The sequence below is a fragment of the Engystomops pustulosus genome, chromosome 4, assembly GCF_040894005.1.
Source record: "Engystomops pustulosus chromosome 4, aEngPut4.maternal, whole genome shotgun sequence".
Classification (NCBI taxonomy): Eukaryota; Metazoa; Chordata; class Amphibia; order Anura; family Leptodactylidae; genus Engystomops; species Engystomops pustulosus.
Window position 1 is genome coordinate 107,584,558 of NC_092414.1, and position 19,241 is coordinate 107,603,798.

The 19,241-nt window shown below is 39.2% G+C and overlaps 1 protein-coding gene across 2 annotated transcripts in view; it reads right to left on the minus strand.

Annotated features, from left to right (window-relative positions):
- Positions 1 to 9,565: 9,565 nt before the first annotated feature.
- Positions 9,566 to 19,241, minus strand: part of WASL (WASP like actin nucleation promoting factor) — a 37,443-nt gene continuing 27,767 nt past the window's right edge. The window contains exons 3-12 of one of the 2 annotated variants that reach the window (XM_072147022.1): positions 18,433 to 18,519; positions 17,827 to 17,923; positions 16,147 to 16,170; positions 15,655 to 15,820; positions 15,061 to 15,103; positions 14,448 to 14,601; positions 12,470 to 12,487; positions 11,691 to 12,205; positions 11,502 to 11,610; positions 9,566 to 10,721 (exon numbers count right to left, since the gene is read on the minus strand). In XM_072147022.1, coding sequence (XP_072003123.1) covers positions 10,660 to 10,721; positions 11,502 to 11,610; positions 11,691 to 12,205; positions 12,470 to 12,487; positions 14,448 to 14,601; positions 15,061 to 15,103; positions 15,655 to 15,820; positions 16,147 to 16,170; positions 17,827 to 17,923; positions 18,433 to 18,519 — 1,275 coding nt within the window. In that variant the 3' untranslated portion in view covers positions 9,566 to 10,659. The remainder of the gene's footprint in view (positions 10,722 to 11,501; positions 11,611 to 11,690; positions 12,206 to 12,469; positions 12,488 to 14,447; positions 14,602 to 15,060; positions 15,104 to 15,654; positions 15,821 to 16,146; positions 16,171 to 17,826; positions 17,924 to 18,432; positions 18,520 to 19,241) is intronic. The other variant, XM_072147023.1, reaches the window with a different exon arrangement.

Genomic DNA, 19,241 nt, shown 5'->3' on the forward strand with positions numbered 1-19,241 from the left:
CACTGAGAAGTTAAATTTTTTTACGCAGAAAATTAGCCCTTGCACAGCTCTGTACACGGAAACATGAAAAAGTTATGGTTATTTGAAGGTGGAGAACGAAAAATGGGCGAAAAAACCCTTCATCCTTAATGGAAACCTACCACCACGGATCTATCTATTAAGGTGGCAGGTTCCTCTAATGTGGAGTAGTATAGTCCATTTTAGCTAGTTACCCCAATATTAAAATTTTCTAAAGAGGTTGCTGGAGTAGCCGGAGCTGAGGCTACACGGCTCGGCTACGCCCCAGCTGCCTCTTGTGTTCCGCCTACCCTGGCATCTTCAGCTACCATGAGCTGCCCACACTCGCCTGCAAAGCTGGGTTCTGCGCAGCTCTTGGTAGCTGCGAGCACTGGTATGCGAAGTTGGTTCTGAGCATGCGCAGTAGCTCTGGCTTCAGAACCAAGACTGTGTACCGGCAGCCTGCGTTCTGCACAGAACCCAGCTTCGCATACAAATGCACGCAGCTACCAAGATGTCAGGGTAGGCGGAATGCAAAAAGCTACTGGGGCGTGGAGTAGCCGCACCGTGTAGCCTCAGCTTCGGCTACTCCACGCCCCAGTGGCCTCTTTAGAGGGGGAATTCAAATTTATAAAAGTTGTGGGCCACGAAAGAATTAGCCATAAAAAAGGGCTATACAACTATACATTAGAGGAACCTGCCACCAGATCAACCTTAATAGGTAGATTCGTGGTGGTAGGTTTCCTTTAAGGGGTTAATGTTAAACCGCATTCACTTAAACTCATATCAGACACAAATAAGAGGATGCCCATATAAGGTATAACAAAATGTGATATCTCTTTATTGAGTGTAACACATTGAAAACAATTAAAAGATAAACATGTGCATATAATAAAGCTCCAAACCTACACATCTACATACTGTATATCTCAGTATAAAGAGTGACCAAATAAGCTGCTATAATTGTTTACATCCAAATCACTAACAAGTAATGGTCATAGAGAGTCCGTATAGTATAAGATAATACACCTGGAGCTGGCGCACAAGAAGAAAGAAGAGGGGATGCCCGGGGCGTCAGAATGGTGAGTACTCAGTTTATTATTTGTATACCCAAGTATAAGCCGAGAGGGGAATTTTCAGCACAAAAGTTGTGCTGAAAAACACGGCTAATACTCAAATGTATATGGTACTATATTTATAGAAAAAACTGAAATATCTCATGGTCATAAGTATTCAGAGAAGAAGCACCTTTTAAACTAGTAAAGTCATTAGTTTTCTTGGGAATTATGCCATTCTTCCTTGCAGATCCTCTCTAGTTCCCTCGGGTTGGATGGTGAATGTTGGTGGAAGCCATTTTCAAGTCTTTACAGAGATGCTCAATTGGGTTTAGGTCAGGGCTCTGGCTGGGTCAGTTAAGAATAGTCATAGAGATGTTCTGAAGCTACTGCTTTGTTATTTTAGCTGTGTGCTTAGGGTCATTGAGTGTTGGAAGGTGAACCCTTTGGCCCAGTCCGAGGTCCAGAGCACTCAGGAAGTGGTTTTCATCCAGGATATCTTTGCACTTGGCCACATTCATATTTCCTTCAATAGCAACCAGTTCTTCTGTCCCTGCAGACTAAATACACCCACATTGGGTTATGCTGCTACCACCATGTTTCACTGCTGGGATTGTATAGGGAGGGTGATGAACAGCACATGTTTTTTTCCACATACTGCTTAGAATTAACACCAAAAAGTTCAATCTTCGTCTCATCAGGACCAGGGTATCTTATTTTTCATAGACTGAGAGTTCTGTTTTTTTGCAAACTGCATGTGGGATTTCTTATGTGCACACTCTACTATAAAGCCATGACTGGTGGAGGGCTGCAGTAATAGATGACTCAGTGGAACTTTCTCCCATCCCCTTACTGCATCTCTGGAGCTCATCTCTCTCGCCAAGGCTTTTCTCCCACAATTGCTTAGTTTGGCTGGACTGCCAGGTCAAGGAAGAATTGTGGTCATCCTATACTTCTTCCATTTAAGGATTATGGAGGCCACTATGCTCTTAGAAACCTTGAGTGCTGCAGAAATTCTTTTCTAACCTTGGCAAGATCTGTGACAATTCTGTCTTTCAGATCCTTGGACAGTTCCTTAGACCTCATGATTCTCATGTGCTCTGACATGCCCTGTAAGCTATGAGGTTTTATTTATACCTTTCTTAATGAAGTCCAATCAGTTTAATTAAACACATCTGGATTACAAGGAAGGAGTAGAACCATCTCAAGGAGGATCAGAAGGAAATGGACAGCATGTGAGTTGAATATGAGTGTCACAGCAAAGGGTCTGAATATTTAGGACTATATGAATGTTTAGTTTTGTTTAATACTTTAGCAAAATATCTACATTTCTGTTTTTTCTGTGAAGATGGAGTGCAGAGTGTACATTAATGAGCAAAAAAAAATATATATATTTTGATCTTACCAATTGGCTGCAATGAAACAAAGAGTGCAAAATTTAAAGGGGTCTGAATACTTTCCGTACCCACTGTAATATCACTTTTCAGCTGCAAGGGTTGTAATTATTTGTTTATAATTATTTTCCAGCCTTCACTGTATTTTACTATTAAGATAATATTCTTGCACACTCATATAGTCTTGTAAATAGTGCCGATGGCATAGCTGTAGTCTGTGAGGATGTTTTAGACTGATCCTTTTGTACCCTGGAAACAATCCAAGTTAACAAGATATCATGTATTCCTCAGAGGCATGTCTGCTGCTACCACATAATCTCAGCTGGTACTAGACTCAGAAACTATACATAGAAAAAAGATTATATTGCAATTTTGTTTGCCAGCATTTCTCCCTTGAACTACAAATCTGAACAGACATTATCTAGACCTTGAAATGACTGACAGTTATAAAGCTAAATTCCTCTATTCTAAGTTACTGGATCTACTCGAGTATAAGCCAACCCCAGTATAAGCCGAAGTACCCATTTTTAACACAAAAAAACTGGGAAAACCTATTGACTTGAGTATAAGCCTAAGGTAGGAAATGCATTGGTCACTGCCTACAACCAGTATATAGCCAGCAACCCCCTAGTATATAGCCAGTGCCTGCCCCCTTGGATATAGCCAGCAGATCCCTTTGAGATTGGCTGCTGCCGATGTACAGTATATTTCCCCAGTCATCTTGCCTTTTCCGACGAATGCAACATATACTGTTCATTCGAAGGTAAGTATTATGACTCTGTCTGCCAGTATATGTCAATAGGTTCGCTCAACGTACTCGTATGGAGCTCTCCTGATGTATACCAAAAACGAGATGTGAAGGCAGCCTTAGTATTGCAATATTCTGACATTTTAAACTTTTTCTAAAATTTCCATACAATAGTGCATAAGATGTCACTATTATTAGCTAATAGCAGGTTTCTTCTGGATAATACATCTCCATAATATTGTATTAGAAATATAATTGGGTATTATTGGACATAGGTGTCATACTTTAGGTAGCAGAGGCAATAGGTATTGTGTCTGAGTAAATTTGGTCATGTACAATAATATTAGAACATGGAGAACAACAAAACATTCTGAGATTACACTTATCACATTTGGACAGTTTTCATCACAGTGGAAGGACAGCATTTCTGGTCACACTGCTTATCTTTGTCATTTTTATTTAGGGGCATAGCACTTACATAGAATTCTAGGAATTCATTAGAGATAAGATTACACATGTTTTAGACCCATCAGCAGGATATGGGTGTAAGTGTTTGGCCACTTAATAGTGATTATTCACATACAAATTAACATATTAAATGTATTACTTTTAAAAAAGTTCACCTGCCAGTGATTATATAGTTAACTCTCAATAAGCCACTGCAGACTACAAATAAGAGGTCATTGACACCTCCTTCTATGCGATGCGATTTCTTGTCAAACACAACTTGTATGTGACCTCTAGTTGTCACTTAAGATTGACAGCTCTGCCCTGCACAAGGCAGATGTCTTTCCAACTTATGCTTTTTACCCTTAGCATGGGACTTTCTGTCCACGTTTTTCTGGGGGCTTTAAGCAAATTAACAAGCGCTTGTCTGATACAAGCTTTCGCTCTAACAGCTTTCGCCCCTTTTCCCTCCTCCTCCAGGTTTGCGTCTGTGTCTTGCCTTCTTAGTCAATGAATCCAAATATAAGGCCCAATATCCCTATGTAAGCTGGCTCAAGAGATATTCTGATGGTAGACTGCCCTCATCTACCTTTTTTGTTACGTCTTCTAGGGGTTGGAAACGTTTTTTGTTAAGCCAGGAACTTCCCTATTCACCTAAAAACATTTATAAAAATCTGCTGCGGCTGACGTCAAAAGAGCAACTCTTTGCTCTGTCGCCTCATTAAGTATAAATGAGCTAGAAGAGATCAAATGGAGATTGAATTGGTATGTGATCAATGAAGCTCACCTCTATCGTGGAGGAGGAGCACAATACATTTCTGACAATCTGGTCTCCATGGTGGGATTTTCATCACTCTTAACTTAGGGTAGTCTTGTTTATTGACTCTAACTTAGGGTAGTCTCTCTTCCTCTAGGAACTACTACTTGACACTCATGGGAGAATCCTTCCCCTCCCTCTTCCTCCCTTCTGATTTTTCCTAACTTTATTCACATTGTTCTTGATATTTTTAAAAAGTTAGATTCCATGTTGATTGTATTTTGACATGTTATCAGGGCTCTTTAGCTCATAAGGGACACCACTGCTTATGTATGATACACTCACATCCATGATTTCACAGTTTGTAATTTTGTTCTGCACCAAACCACTGTCCTATTATGACTAATTTACACAGTTTTATTCTTTTTATTTCAGTAAACAAACTGAAAAAGACATAATATACTCAATAACAGAGATATTTGGCTTGTGGGCAAATTTTAAGATGAACTTGAAATGCACTTTAACCTTTACAGGTGACCTTAAAGGGAAGCTATCATAAGGTTTTCACCAATAAAGCTAAAGAAAGGTTCAGCAATGTAAAAAGAAACTGAAGAGAAAACATCACCGGCACCATCCGGAAACCTCAACGAGAAAGAGTCTCCCCAAATCGCACTGATGCCGATGCTCAGCCAGACAACTACAATCCATATAAATCCAAAACAAAGATAAAGGAGTAGCACACACCGAAGTCATGTGCTATTAAGAAGATGCTATTAAGAAGATAGGCGTCGAACAGGCCACTTCGCGCTAACTAGCGCATTCTCAATCTGCGATTTGTGTTTCTCTGTCACTACTATTCTCCTCAGCGGTCTCAGTATGCACAGCCTGACTAATTGCAAGTGCAACATAACCTCCCGTGCCACGCTCTACTTCCCCACCTACTGCATGAAGCAGCGGATGTCTGCCCCACCTGTTCATTTCCCCCAACCACTTAGGGAAATGAAAAGGACAGAGGCTGGTTGAGGACAGGTGAGGGCCACGCCAACTAAGAGTTGTATCTGACGAACCCACGGACTCTTGGCTGGGGTTGTCAGATGTCATTTGGGAGGAAGTGGATGACCTAGTCAACCAATCCAGAACCTTTGGGTTATTAATCAACACACTGCCGCTATGACACCGGCATTTCTGTCCTCACAGAGTCACCCCTGCCGCGATGCCCCCTTACTGTGCTGCGACCTGTACCTGCTCTACCTGCCACCTCTCTGTCTGACATATTGGTTAATCAACTATGTGGATTTGACACAGATTTCTTGATATCTACTTTATCAACAAAAAAACACTTGAAATGGGGGTGTACTACACCACAAGAACTGAGACCCTGGACTTTGTGCTCAGAAGCAGCTGGAGTGATTTTTTTTACTCAATGAGATAGACGCTACAGACAGCACATGCAGTGTGAAATGACAAGATTGGAAATGGCTGCCTGTTTTTATAGGGCTGTGACATTACATAAGCCTGCTGGTCACTGAGTGGCTTTCATGTCTGCAGGGGGGATAGACTTAGTTCCCACGAATCACCGTAAATTTTGGAATTGTGAAGAATCGAAGTTTTTCTCAAATTCAGAATGAATTCCGATTCATTAGAATCGATTCGCCCATCTCTAATCACTTTCTCCATATTTTGGTTCAGTTTGTAATAACAATATGGTGATGTTTTATCTAACAAATCTCGGACAGCCCATGTTACAGTTATGAACCTGTGAAATTTACAAGCCAGAGAGACATTGGCTCTAAATTTACAACCAAACATAACAGAGATTGTAAGGCATCTCAGTATAGAAACTTATCTCTAGTGATAGTTCAGCACTGGCTTCTTGTGTGGTGCAACCCATCATAAATACCGTCACGGGTGCTCCTGCGACCCTTATCCCATACCCCTCTCCGCTCCCCAGGACCTACACTGCCTCTCTCACCTTGCTTCGTTCCAGCACTGGCTTTTAAGTTATGTAATGTTGTAATAAATCTGAGGTGTCTTCCATTGTAATCAGACAGTGGAGCACATCCTCTTTTCACAGATTGCCATCCTGCACGGCCATAAGGATGCAAAGGAACACATGCTTTATTCCTTCACAAGGCACTGTATCCCATTGAACAGTAACCGACCCTGAAGTACCAGGCACACTTTTGTACTTTTATTAAAAGGAGTGTAGAAATTAGGGTCTCATCGGAAAATACAGCCATTAAATTGCTTCCTAAAAACCAAAAAAATAACTGGTGTGGTACTTTTTACCTTAAGTCCACAAGTCTTTTTTTACGCCCCCTGGTCGTCCAATTGTGGCAGATATTGGTGCTTACCATCAGATTTCCCCTATCATCTTATGGACATCAATGCTTTTTTAAAAGTAGTTACATCAATTAATGTAGAAATTCCATAAGACCTTGGGGTGCAATGTATTCCCGACATCTTAACTAATGCGCGGAAAAGTCCACATTATATTGATTTTGTTAGTGAAGGTTTACGGTCCATGCTTTCCCACAATGCCTTTAGTTTGTCCAGAGAACCGATGCAGCCATGAGCACTCTTGTTGCTTGTATCTTGGCCAACTTGTTTCTCCCTTGTTTTGAAAACAGGTACATCTTTTTCTCTGGACAATCCATTTGTCTCAAATTTGAAGGCATTCCACCGCTATGCGGACAATATTTTTATAGTATGGGAAGGACCAAGAACCCACTTAGTTGAATTTGTGGAATACCCCAATGTTCGTAATCGGATGAGTATGCGATTCACTGCGGTATATAGTGGCAGGGAATTTTTTTTTTTTTTTTTTAGATGCGACCGTCAAGGATTTCAAAAGAAATCACACTAGAGACAAAGGAATGAAGGAAGAGGTTTGCTTTCTGTTTTGAATTTCATTCATGTGAAAATGTGATTCACAGTACCATTTTGAAAAATTGGAGTATTGTAAGACAGAATTCCCAATTACAGGACCTTACTACATATTACCATTAGAAAGTTACTGGTACCGAGTAGGTTCCACACATCTCACTTAGTTGGAGAAGGGGATTCCGAAATGTAATCTAAGATGTGGGCTCATTTTGGGGTAAAAAGCAAAAGGTCTGTTTCCTCATCACTTGTAGGTCTATATGGTCTATATAACTTTTTGCCCATGCAACCGTTACTATTTTGGGAAAACCATACGTAAGTTGTCTGTACAATTTAGGGAACACCAGAGATCTACAAGAATCAGTAATGGAAGTCTACGGCTCATTGAGCCCCTGATGTTTTGAGGTCTGCTGGTATTGAGCAGGAAACATCGGGCTCTATTAGTCTGAGAAAGCAAATACACCATTAGATTTGATAAAATGGGTGAATTATGTATGAACGATAGGAATGATTTGAGCATTTTAAGGTATTATAGTGTAGGAAGTTGTCCCCTCAGGCTCATACTTAGAAAAGCACACATATAAAGACTTAACTAAGAAAATGTATAGATGTTAATATCTACGTGATGAACTTCGTCCCGAGGAATTTGCAACCTAGGTGGCGTTAGCCCACAAATTTTGTTTTGATCTTACATGTTTTGATGTAATTTTTTTTTAATAAAGCCTTACGCAACTTTGGTGAGTGCCACTCCATTATATAATGAAAGGTTCCCACAAAAGTCTTCTGTTTACCATTCAGTTATTATAAAATACATAGCTCATACTTTTTTTTTTAATTGATTTAATAAAGGTAACTGGCATCTTGCCAGCAGACTCACGGGGTCAGAGGGGGCGTGTTTTCACCAGAGTTTCCCTCAGCTACCCCATGCCTGTTATTCCCTCATCACTGCCAGGTCTGATCTGACTGCTGTCTCAATGAATAATATTAGACAGAATGTGCTTGACCCGTTGCTTAGTAACAATATTGGAGTGTGTGAAAAAACAAAATTACTTGAGGTGCACATAATCAGAGTAAGTTTTATGAATCCACTGCTAGACCTGCATATACAATTAATACAACATTTGCCTGAGGCTGTAATGTGCATATGTTCTCAGGGAGACCCATATAGAAGTAACTAGTATACAGGTCCTTCAGCAACTTATTGCCCTTGAAAGTAAATAGATGGGTTCATGTAATAGCCAACACTTCTTTCCTGCCATTTCCTGTGGAAGGATGTTTATGTGTCTGCAGATTTTTGGCACAATTGGCCAACCATCTTTAGACAGTGCAGCTGTCCACCAGAAAATACTTAACTACTTTAATGCAGCTTTTTGTTAAAACAAATAACGCAAAAACAACCTGATGAGACTATTGCTCCAGAACATGTTTAGCCATCGTGACCTCAGTGATGTGCTTCTGTGTCTGAGGTGGACAACGCCTTTAAAATGAACTATACAGCTGTTATACTTTCTGATAGGTGTAAGGTCGCCATATGTTTATGCAATGATGCTTGGAATGCAATCAGATTTTTAGCCAAAGTGAAGTAGAACTTACCTGTTTTGAGAAGCAAGCAACATGGGGAAATAGAAGGGAACTATTGCCATGTCAGCCTTGTTACATGTGCAGCTCGGATACATCCACTTAGCGACCAAGGGACTAGTAACTTTATAATAATAATAATAATCAATTTAACAGAAATAGACCTACTATTGGTGTTTGTTTGCCAATCCAGACCCTGTACATATCGTAAAAATGAGAAACTACATACAATTCCTTAGGAGTTGTTCACATGAGGATTGGATACCTGCTAGCCATCCAGAAGTATTGTGAATTCCTTGGTTTCTTCCAGGAAAACCTGTGTAGTAAACCTAGCCTTGCACGATAACCACAACAGTGAGATATGACACCGGGTTCTTGTTTTCACATCTACACAGGACGAGAGCCGAGGAAAAATAAACACAGTTCTAGGCATGCATAACATAGACTATGACATTTACATGATGACTTTAATTGAATGATTATTGATAGTCCAATACTTAGGATTTCCAGAACATAAAATGAAACAGGTCCAGCCTGTCAAACGTAACCTTATATCAGTTATTAACAGCCAGTAACATTTACAATGTAAGCTAAATCAACAGGAAAGCAGCGGGAACTGAGAGGGGGCTCAAGTATCGCGGAATCGGAAGCACATACTCGTCCATTAGCAATAATCGTCTCATATATAAAGACATGTCAATAGATGTATACAAAGAGTGTTCTTTATTTCTTATTAATGCCAACTTCTCTTCCCCAAAACTATACAATAGATAATAGAGCATTGCAATAGGCAGGTTCATAACATATTAGTGTTTATTTTCCATATAGACTAGTATTCATTTGCCATTCAAGATAGCTTTTCCGTATGATTGTGTCGTAGTGTTTGCTATTGGAGAAACAGGAATGCAGCACAATAAACAGCACTGAATGGATTCTGGAACTTCTGCAATGTGGCAGGTATGCATTCAGAAACTTATCCCTACAGTAGACAAGCAAGCAGTTCTGTCAACATAGAGACTAGGGTCAAAGTGCAAAACGGGCACCATTTTGGATATAGTCCAATGTGTAATGTTATGTAGAATTGCCATGTCAGTCTATCCTCACCATATAAGTTAATATCACCAATTTTAGTTGGTGTTCAGTCTTTCAGTTTTGCAAGGTATTGGATATAGAACTGCCGATTAATATTGCTGTAAATAGCAGATGCTATTGCTTCAACTTTCTAAAATGTGTTATTAGAATTATTGGTAGTGGCTGCTGTAATACAAACCAAATTCTTGTAGTGTCCGAAAAAGAAAAAAAAGTGCAAAAAACAAAAAAAAAGATAGTACATATGTAAGTAACATTTAGCTCAAAACCAGGGGTGGAATTAGCAAAGATCAGCATGACTTAGAAAAGAACATAGTGCTATACTAGATTTCAATAAGAAATTTAGATACAGAAAAATCAGGGTAAGAAAATAGTGTTTCTTTTTTCATTATAACAATTACATTAAAGGTTGTTCTGTCGCCGACTCAGTCTTCCGGAAGGAGATCTGGCCACATCGATGTTCTAGATTTCCTCTTGTGATCTGTTATGTAATGTCAGTTTGCACACCGTGTGCAGCGTAATGACAAACCTTTGCATTTCCAATGAGGTATTGCACAGATTATTAAAAAAGCAAAAAGGCAACAAAAATATACAGCAGATTGGTAAACCATTTACATGATCATTTTACAGAAGTCATAGACAGAAAGTAGTGTTTAGTATTCATTCACCTTAAAAAAAATATATATTATATATATTTATATAACGTGTAGATCAATCATCCCATTCATCATCATCCTCAAAGTCTTCATCATCATCCTCATCTTCATCTGTATCTAGAAGGCAAAGGAGGACACTTTATTAGCAGTAAAGCAACGGGCTAAACCAAGCTGCAAAGCAGCTGTCACTCCCCCACATGTGAGGCGTTTCACAGTCCTCCCTATATCCCTTCATGTTTGTTTTTGTGCCTATAAGTATGATTAAACAGTTCTACTGAGAAGATCTACCACCAAAGGGTGAGTGCAATTCTTTTTCAACTGCTTTTATTTTTTGCATATTTATAATGCCCCCAGAGCTCAGAGAGGCTAGGTACATGCCCCCAGTAGCCAATGCAGGTGTGGTTGAAGACATAGTATGGAATCAGATCTTTGTCTAAAGCTTGCATTCACAACTATGACTTTACCTGCCCATATATTTGGTTCTGAAATTCTTTTTTTAATATGATATTTATAGTTCTAGTAACTGGAGAGCCCAAGATATAGGTAACTAAATTTATGCCCTCCTCCCGGCCTCTGATCCAGACTCATCTCTGGCAACCATTCTCTGCTCATTTTCACTTGACTGGAGGAGACTTTGTATAGGTAAATGGCCAGAATTTCACATAAAAGGTTCTGTTAGTTTAATGGGGTAAACCTAGGTGTCGGATTCCCTTAAGACCAAATTTTCATATGGCGTTTGCGTTGCATTCCGAAATTTAATGCAAAGGCTCCACCCAAGATAACATGTTGAGGTATGTTATGAAACTTGAGGGCAGACAGACACAGAATCTAATAGGTAAGAGGAGTGCCCCATAAAAGCTTTATGGTAAAAACATAGACACCACAGCTTTTGCTTACCTGAAGAATGAATGGCTTTATTCCTTTTCTGCATAACTTCCATCAGCGCCCCTACTATTCCAGAGGTAGGAGCAGGTGAAGGTGGCACAGCATCTGCCTCATCCGTCACCTGATAAATAATGAAGAAATAATCTTAGAGACGAATAATAATAATATTAAGGACAGCATCTTAAAAGGTTAGTTACTTACAGCTTTCAACTGTATTCCCTGACGTATTTGGTCTAGCAGAGCATCTCGTCCGGAGGAAGACACTGGTCGATTATCCTTACTGTCTACTTTCTTAAGCTGTGCTCCTCCCTTTATCTGGTCAAGAAGTGCTGCTCTGCCGCCAACAGCAGGTGCAATTTGGTGGTCATTGTCTGGTGCGGACCCAGGTAGAGGTGGAGGACCAGGAGGTGGTGGTGGACCAGGTGGAGCTGGAGGAGGGGGAGGGGCAGGAGCTCCATATCCTTGCATTGGAGGAGGAGGTGGGGGAGGTGGACTTGAAGGTGCAGATGAAGAATGACCTGCTGGTGGTGGAGGATGCATCCGATTAGGTGGAGGTGGGGGCGGTCCTGAAGCCCCAGGTCTCAAAGGTGGAGGTGGTGGGGGTGCACCCATAGGAGCTCTTGCAGGTGGCGGAGGAGGTTTTGAAATGCCACCTCTTGCTGGTGGAGGGGGTGGTAGACCTGGAGCAGCACCTCTTGAAGGAGGTGGTGGTGGTGCTGTAAAGAAGAAATCATTCATAGCATTATTAACTTGTTGATTCTTTCAACTTACAATCCCTCTTTTAGAAAACCAAGTTCACTAATCACATTTCTGGTTTCATGCATTAAACCCGTAAAATATTTAGCCAAAATATTATAGCTAAAATTGAGCAAAAGAACTCTAAAACACTTATTACTCAGTAAGCTCCATTGTTAATTTTATATCAATGTCTGAAAACCACACTTATCACTCCATGCTGGTCACACCCCTCACATACATACCACTCCAACGCGGAGGACCTACAGGAATAAATGGAGCAGACCTTTAAAACTGGTTTATATTAAAAGTCAATAAATATCAACCGCAAGCTAGTCCGTGTGCTGCCAGCATGAAACCACTGCTAGGAGCTAGGCTGGCTGCACACAAACACGTACAGCCTGTGGAAGTGCTGGGCACATTGGTGTGAACCGGCTACAGGGCTGAAGTTTTGACTAGCATGTTGGGGGAAGCATTACGCTCTGGGGGTGATCATCTTCAGCAGAGACTGGGAGAGTGGTCAGAGCTGATGGGAAGATTGATGGAGCTCAATGAGAGCAATCGTGGAGAAAAATATGTTACAAACTGAAAAAGACGTTGGATTGAGGTGCTCACCTTTCACCTACAGTTGTCACTGCAGATAAGGGTTATATACAATATTAACTCAGGGTGCTGAATGCATATGCACACTATAAACTTTTTTGTACACAAGGTTCAAATATAAGAAAAAGTTCAAGAGGTATACATTAAGGGATGTAAAATGTAAAAGTATGCACTAAAGAAAATAAGCATTGTATTCCTTTTAAAGGAACGCTGGATCAGATCCAAGGAATGTTTAAAGGATATCTAACATCAAAATCAAAGCCTGATAAACACTTACTCATAGATCCAGACACTGTGATTGTGGTAATCATCTTATATTTGTTATACATGGCCTTCTTCCTTATAAAAATCAATATATAGAAATATGCTAATGAGCCAGAAGGGCTCTAGGGGTGTTACACACCTGCCTGCAAATTCACAAGCTGTAACAGTGTGCAATAAGAATCCCCCCCCCCCAATCACTGTGTGCTGAAACTTTCTGTGCTGCAGTGAAATTACATCAGGCAGAGGGATGGGGAAATGCTGAGGGAGAAGAGGGAAGAAGACACTAAAAGCCTATGAAGCTACAGCACAGAGGAACTCTGGTAACACTAGAGTTAGAGGCTCATTATCATAATTTTAAAAGTTGATGTTAGAAGACAGGAGACCAAAAATAACAAATGTAATAAGACTACCACAGTCCCTGTGCCTGGATCTATGAGTAAGTGCCCCTGGTTTGTCCACAATTGATTTATTATGATACATTTTCTTTAAGTGTTTTTATGACACAGCACCTTTAAGTGCCAGAAAATATTGGGGGTGCAGCTACCAGCTTAATGGCTGCTTCTTTATAGTATTGAAACATATATATTCTTAAATTGAACAAAACACATCATCCAAAAAACCATCACAATATAACCACAAAAATAGGTTGTAGCATTTTCAAAAGAATCAAGGCAAGTTTTACACTGGAAATAATAAACAATGTGGTCAGTGAAACAAACAGGAGTCTATCCAAGAGGGGTAAAGGAAATTGAGCCTTTCAGTGATGTTATTTTGTACTGTGTATATAGAAGTCATCTAACTTCCAATTGCACATACACACTGGGAAAGGGGTGTGCTGCAGTCCCCAGGAACAACCTCTAAAATAGCACCAAGCCCCATCAAAGGCCGAAAAGTTAGGTCCCCACCAATCAAAAACTTGCAGTATAACCTCACATTAATCCATGACTTATCGAAACATCTTTTTAAATAGGAAGTATTGTAATTACAATATTTACTATCAACATCAATTTTAGTACTTAACTGCCATTCTAAATACCTAATATAAGGATGGCTCCATAAAGAGATATAATATAAACCCCCAGATTCATTGTTTTATTTACTAATAATTTAGATTACCATTCAGAAGTCATGTGCTGCCCTCTAGTGGTTTTAAAGAAAACTTAAAGCTCGCATCTGCTTATTGCTTACAGTTATGTTCTCCCCAAGGAAGTTTTCATTTTTGTATATGTATGAAAACATAAAACCTATACAAATTTGTATTCAAGTGATCGCACCGACCCAAAGAATGAAAGAGACAGTATAACCATAGACAATAGATCCATAATAAGCACATACATAGCTCCAGATAGGACTCACCTTGCCTACGTAGCTCATTTTTGACAGCTTCAACACCTCCTGTTTTCTCAATGAAGTCGTAAATGACTTTTGATGTTTCCTTATCTTTAAGTTGAGCTTCAGAGATCCCACACAGATCAAACAGTTTTTTCAGTTCTGGGTCCAAATTATTCACCTAGATATATACATTTAAAAAAAAAAAAAAAAAAAAAAACACACTTACAGGCGAGACATTTTCAAGGCTCAGCCAAGATAAAAACCAAGTTGTAGGATTTTTGCAAAAAAACAGGTTTACACAAAAGATACACATTTTTATTTTTTTAGTGCCAAAAAATGGTCGGTTTAATAGTCTGTACTTATTTCTGATCAGTTCTTAGATTGACTATAATTAAAAAGTATTTAGCCATGAAATTGCCATTTTAGGTACATGACTCATGTAATGAGTCAATGAAAACTAGAACAGCTGGATGCTTCACCAGCTCATGACAACGAGCAGTACCTTGCTGGTGAAACCTTACTAATCATTTAATTATAACTTACTTGACACAATGTAGACCATACATTTACTAACATACACATCCTACCCAGCTTCTAAATAGTCATTTCCATAGTTCTCCAATGCCTACATACTTACATCAAAGCCAGTGTTTGGATCCCAGCCCACGTGTCCAATGTGTCTAAAGCAAAAAAAAAAAAATCAAGGATAAAATAGTGTAACTACAAGAAACAACAAGGACACCATTTCCAGGCAATCCATATCTAAAATATTGGCAATAAACCATGTTTTCTAATACATTAAAAAAAAAAAACATTTTAGCTAGTTTTCTGCAAAACATTCAACTAAACTTTCTACTTTGCTGTGTGCCCCCCTTCATTGATGGAGCTCCATCCTTCCTTTACTACACCTTCATGCATTTACAATCTGTAGCAGAAATGCCTGGCACATCTGCATATAACAGGTGTGGGACCAAAAATGCTCGGCCTACCAGAGATGGTCATGTCTGATGTCAGGAAAGGCATGAGCCACCAAGGCAGCAGTGGATTTTAAAGACTGGAATTATTTTAACACTTTCTGGAAATACTGCACAGATAAAATCCAATATTACCAGGGCATATTTTTGTCATAAAATGTCATCCATTTAGCGAAGCACACAACTTATGACGAGGAAAAGCAAATCTAGGACCAGGTGATATGCACATTTTAAGTCGTATAGTCCTATTTACGTACTGGAAATTACTAGGTGTTCCAATGTCTGCCTTGGTGATTTTTTTCTTCTTGTTTTTTCCTTTTTTCTTATCTTTGTTATAAGGAATGTTATTCACTTGTGTATTGTATCTTGGGGTGGCAATTTCCGGATGTATAATGTCAACAGTTGCCATGGGAAGACTTGGCCCTGGAAAAAGCAAAATGATAAAACAGATTGTAAAATGAAAACACTTACGATATTGAGTCAATCTTATGCTTCATTCACATGAACTGGTTATATCCTTGTGAACCAGCAAAACTAAAGGCAAGAAAAGGTGCCTGAATTTGAGTGGTTGGCTGTGATGGAACATCACAAGCACACGCTAAGCTGGAGCTGAATCTACATTCAGACGTATCGGATTTAAGAATCATGAAGGTGATAGCACAATGGACAATCATTTGTCACAGAGACTACCCTGCGGAGTGGTAGTGGAATACTTGTGCACACATAGAAATGAATCAACTTCAACTTACCATTTGGGGGGCCTTGCTTTTTATCTGAAAGAGAAAAGGAATTTATAAAAGTATACAAAAAAGCAAACCCATAAAAGTGTGGTGGTCACTTAAAAAAAAAAGTTTCATGGTGCCCAAACCACAGGCAATATGGTAAACCAGGCTCTCACAGAGTGACAGAGCTAAACAGTCAACTGTGGTCAATCTGTGCATCCATGCAACATAGTGATACATGATGTAAGGAGTCCCTTCTTCCCCTCGGTATTCATCAAAATTCCAGCTCAGCATTGCCGTTCCTCAGGGAGAAAAGGAACCCTTTGCTTCATTTATATCTATGATGGTATTCTCAGAATGAGCCACTTTATTACATAATTTATGATAAACATAAAATATGATCCTAACCAGACTGATTAGCAGAAGTATTAAATAACGCCTTACCTACGGGCGCCGTAGTAGTACGCGTGTCGGGTCCCAGTGCATGGAATGGCTTACGGGCTGAGCCCTCTCCATAGTTGGTATGTCTTTGCTGCATATTGCAGCAAAGACTTACCGGTAACACGCACGATCGGGGCTATGTGCTATGTTGTTGATCGCCACCAGCAACACTCCCGCTTCAAAAGGATGGCAGCGCCATCTTGCCAAGGATCGCCGCTCTCCGTGACGTCATCGGGGAGCGGCTATCCAACGTCATGACAGCCTCTGGTCTTCCAAAGGCTGTCTTCACGTTTTAACCCTTTCATTACAATGTGCTATTAGCACATTGTAATGAATGAGGAGGAAAATCCCCATATACTGCCATACTGTTATATGGCAGTATATGAGAGGATCGATCAGACAACCTAGGGTTAAAGTACCCTAGGGAGTCTGAAAAATAGTAAAAAAAAAAAAAAAAATTATAATAAAAAAACCCCTAAAAATTTAAATCACCCCCCCCTTTCCATAGAACTGATACAAATATAAATAAACAGTAAAAAAAATCATAAACACATTAGGCATCACCGCATCTGAAAGTGCCCGATCAAAAAATAACCGTTTTTCACTGCGTTTAATCCCGAAACGGAAAATAGCGTCCAAAGAAGAAAATGGCACTTTTTTCCCCATTTAAAAAATATTTTTAAAAATTTAAAAATTATAGAAAAAGTGATCAAAAGGTCACACAGTCCTAAAAATGACAGCATTTAAAAAGTAATCAAAAGTCGCAAAAAATGACACCACCCACAGCTCCATACACCGAAGAATGAAAAAGATATTAGAGCCAGAAGATGGCAAAATAAAAAAAAATAAAAAAATTTGTACAGGATGCTTTAATTTTTGTAAATGTATGAGAACATAAAACCTATACAAATTTGTTATCCCTGCGATCGCACTGACCCAAAGAATAAAGTAGACCTGTCATTTGGGACGCACAGTGAAAGCCATAAAATCCAAGCCCACAAGAAAACGGCGCAAATTTGTTTTTTCACCATTTTCCATGTATTCGGGATTTTTATTTCCTGCTTCCCAGTACACGACATGGAAAATTAAATACCATCACTATGAAGTGCAATTTGTTAAGCAGGAAACAAGCCCAAACAGAGCTCTTTAAAATAAAAAAAAGTTATAAATTTTTGAAGGTGAGGAGTGAAAAATGGAAGTGAAAAAACTAAAAAGGGCCCGGTCGTTAAGGGGTTAAAAAGGACTGTGTTAGAATATCAATCCTACCAGGTTTTTTTGGTCTTCTTGCAAGAAGTTCAGTTATCGCTTTCCTGAATCTTTTTGCTTCCTCTTCACTGGCAAAGTTGAGGCCAATTTGACATGCCTGAAGTACATCAAATATATACAAATTTTATGTTTCATAAAGAAATATTCTTATTACTTGATATAAAGAAGGCACATGACAGAAAGGGAGTGTAAAGGTAGTTTTGACCATACAGAGTTTTAGTTAGCAGCCCTGGTGTATATTTATATGCATTTATATTCCAGAACTGTAACAAAAGGGGATCTACTAAGACTGCTGTGATCTTAAATCTCTGCATTCACACTGCTCTGCAGGACTCCACTACTCTTTAATAGCAGACTAGAAACCTGCTACAGCCCTTACTGTGAGCAAAGGTTAGGGTCTGTGCTGCAAGATCACACAAAAGGTATGATCAGTTTTCTAGAGAGGCAAAGGAAGCAAACAAACTTAAATGGCAGCCAAGCTCATTGAAAATCTGCATATTCACAGTTTACTGTGCAATCCACAGTTCGTTTACATTCAGTAGAAAAATATTTCACCACGCAGTACTGATGTACTTTATTGAAGTTGTGCACATTTTATATACTTACATCACCAGCAAATGTGTGAAAATATGATCTTGGGCTATTATATACAAAGTTATAATATAGTTCCTGTTCATAGAGTGGTTGACCATCCTAAGGAGAAACCAAAAATAAAAGTGATCATTGATGTAAAATGTGTTTAACATAGCAAAAGATAAAAAGAAATGGCTTATTAATTCTATTCTGCACTATATAGATTCCAAAATTTATACTGGCAGTACCCAACTTAAGAACAACCGACTTACAGACATTCCCTAGTTACAAATGGGCTTCTGGATGTTGGCAATTTACTGTCCTTTAGTCCCAGGCTAAAATGATCAGCTGTAACAGTTATCAAAAGGTGTCTGCAATTAAACTTTATGAGTCTTCTGACAACTAAAAATTTTTAAAAATCAAAAAAAATTTTGGGCTGGGGTTACAATTATAAAATATAGTTCCAACTTCTATACAAATTCAACTCAAGAACAAACTTGTTCAGAATAAGCATCCAGCACCATAGGAAATAATCTTCCAAAACATTATTCTTTAACCCATTAAGGACACAGGGTTTTTCCGCTCATTTCTCGCTCTCCAACTTCAAAAATCCATAACTTTTTTATTTTTACGTGTACAGACCTGTGTGAGGGCTTATTTTGTGCGTAACAAATTTTACTTTCCCGTAATGTTATTTATTTTAACATGCTGTGTACTGCGAAGATGAAAAAAAATTCCAAATGTGGAAAAATTGAAAAAACCCCACACGTGCGTCACATTCTTGTGGGCTCAGTTTTTTCGACTTTGACTGTGCACTCAAAATAACACCTCAGCTTTATTCT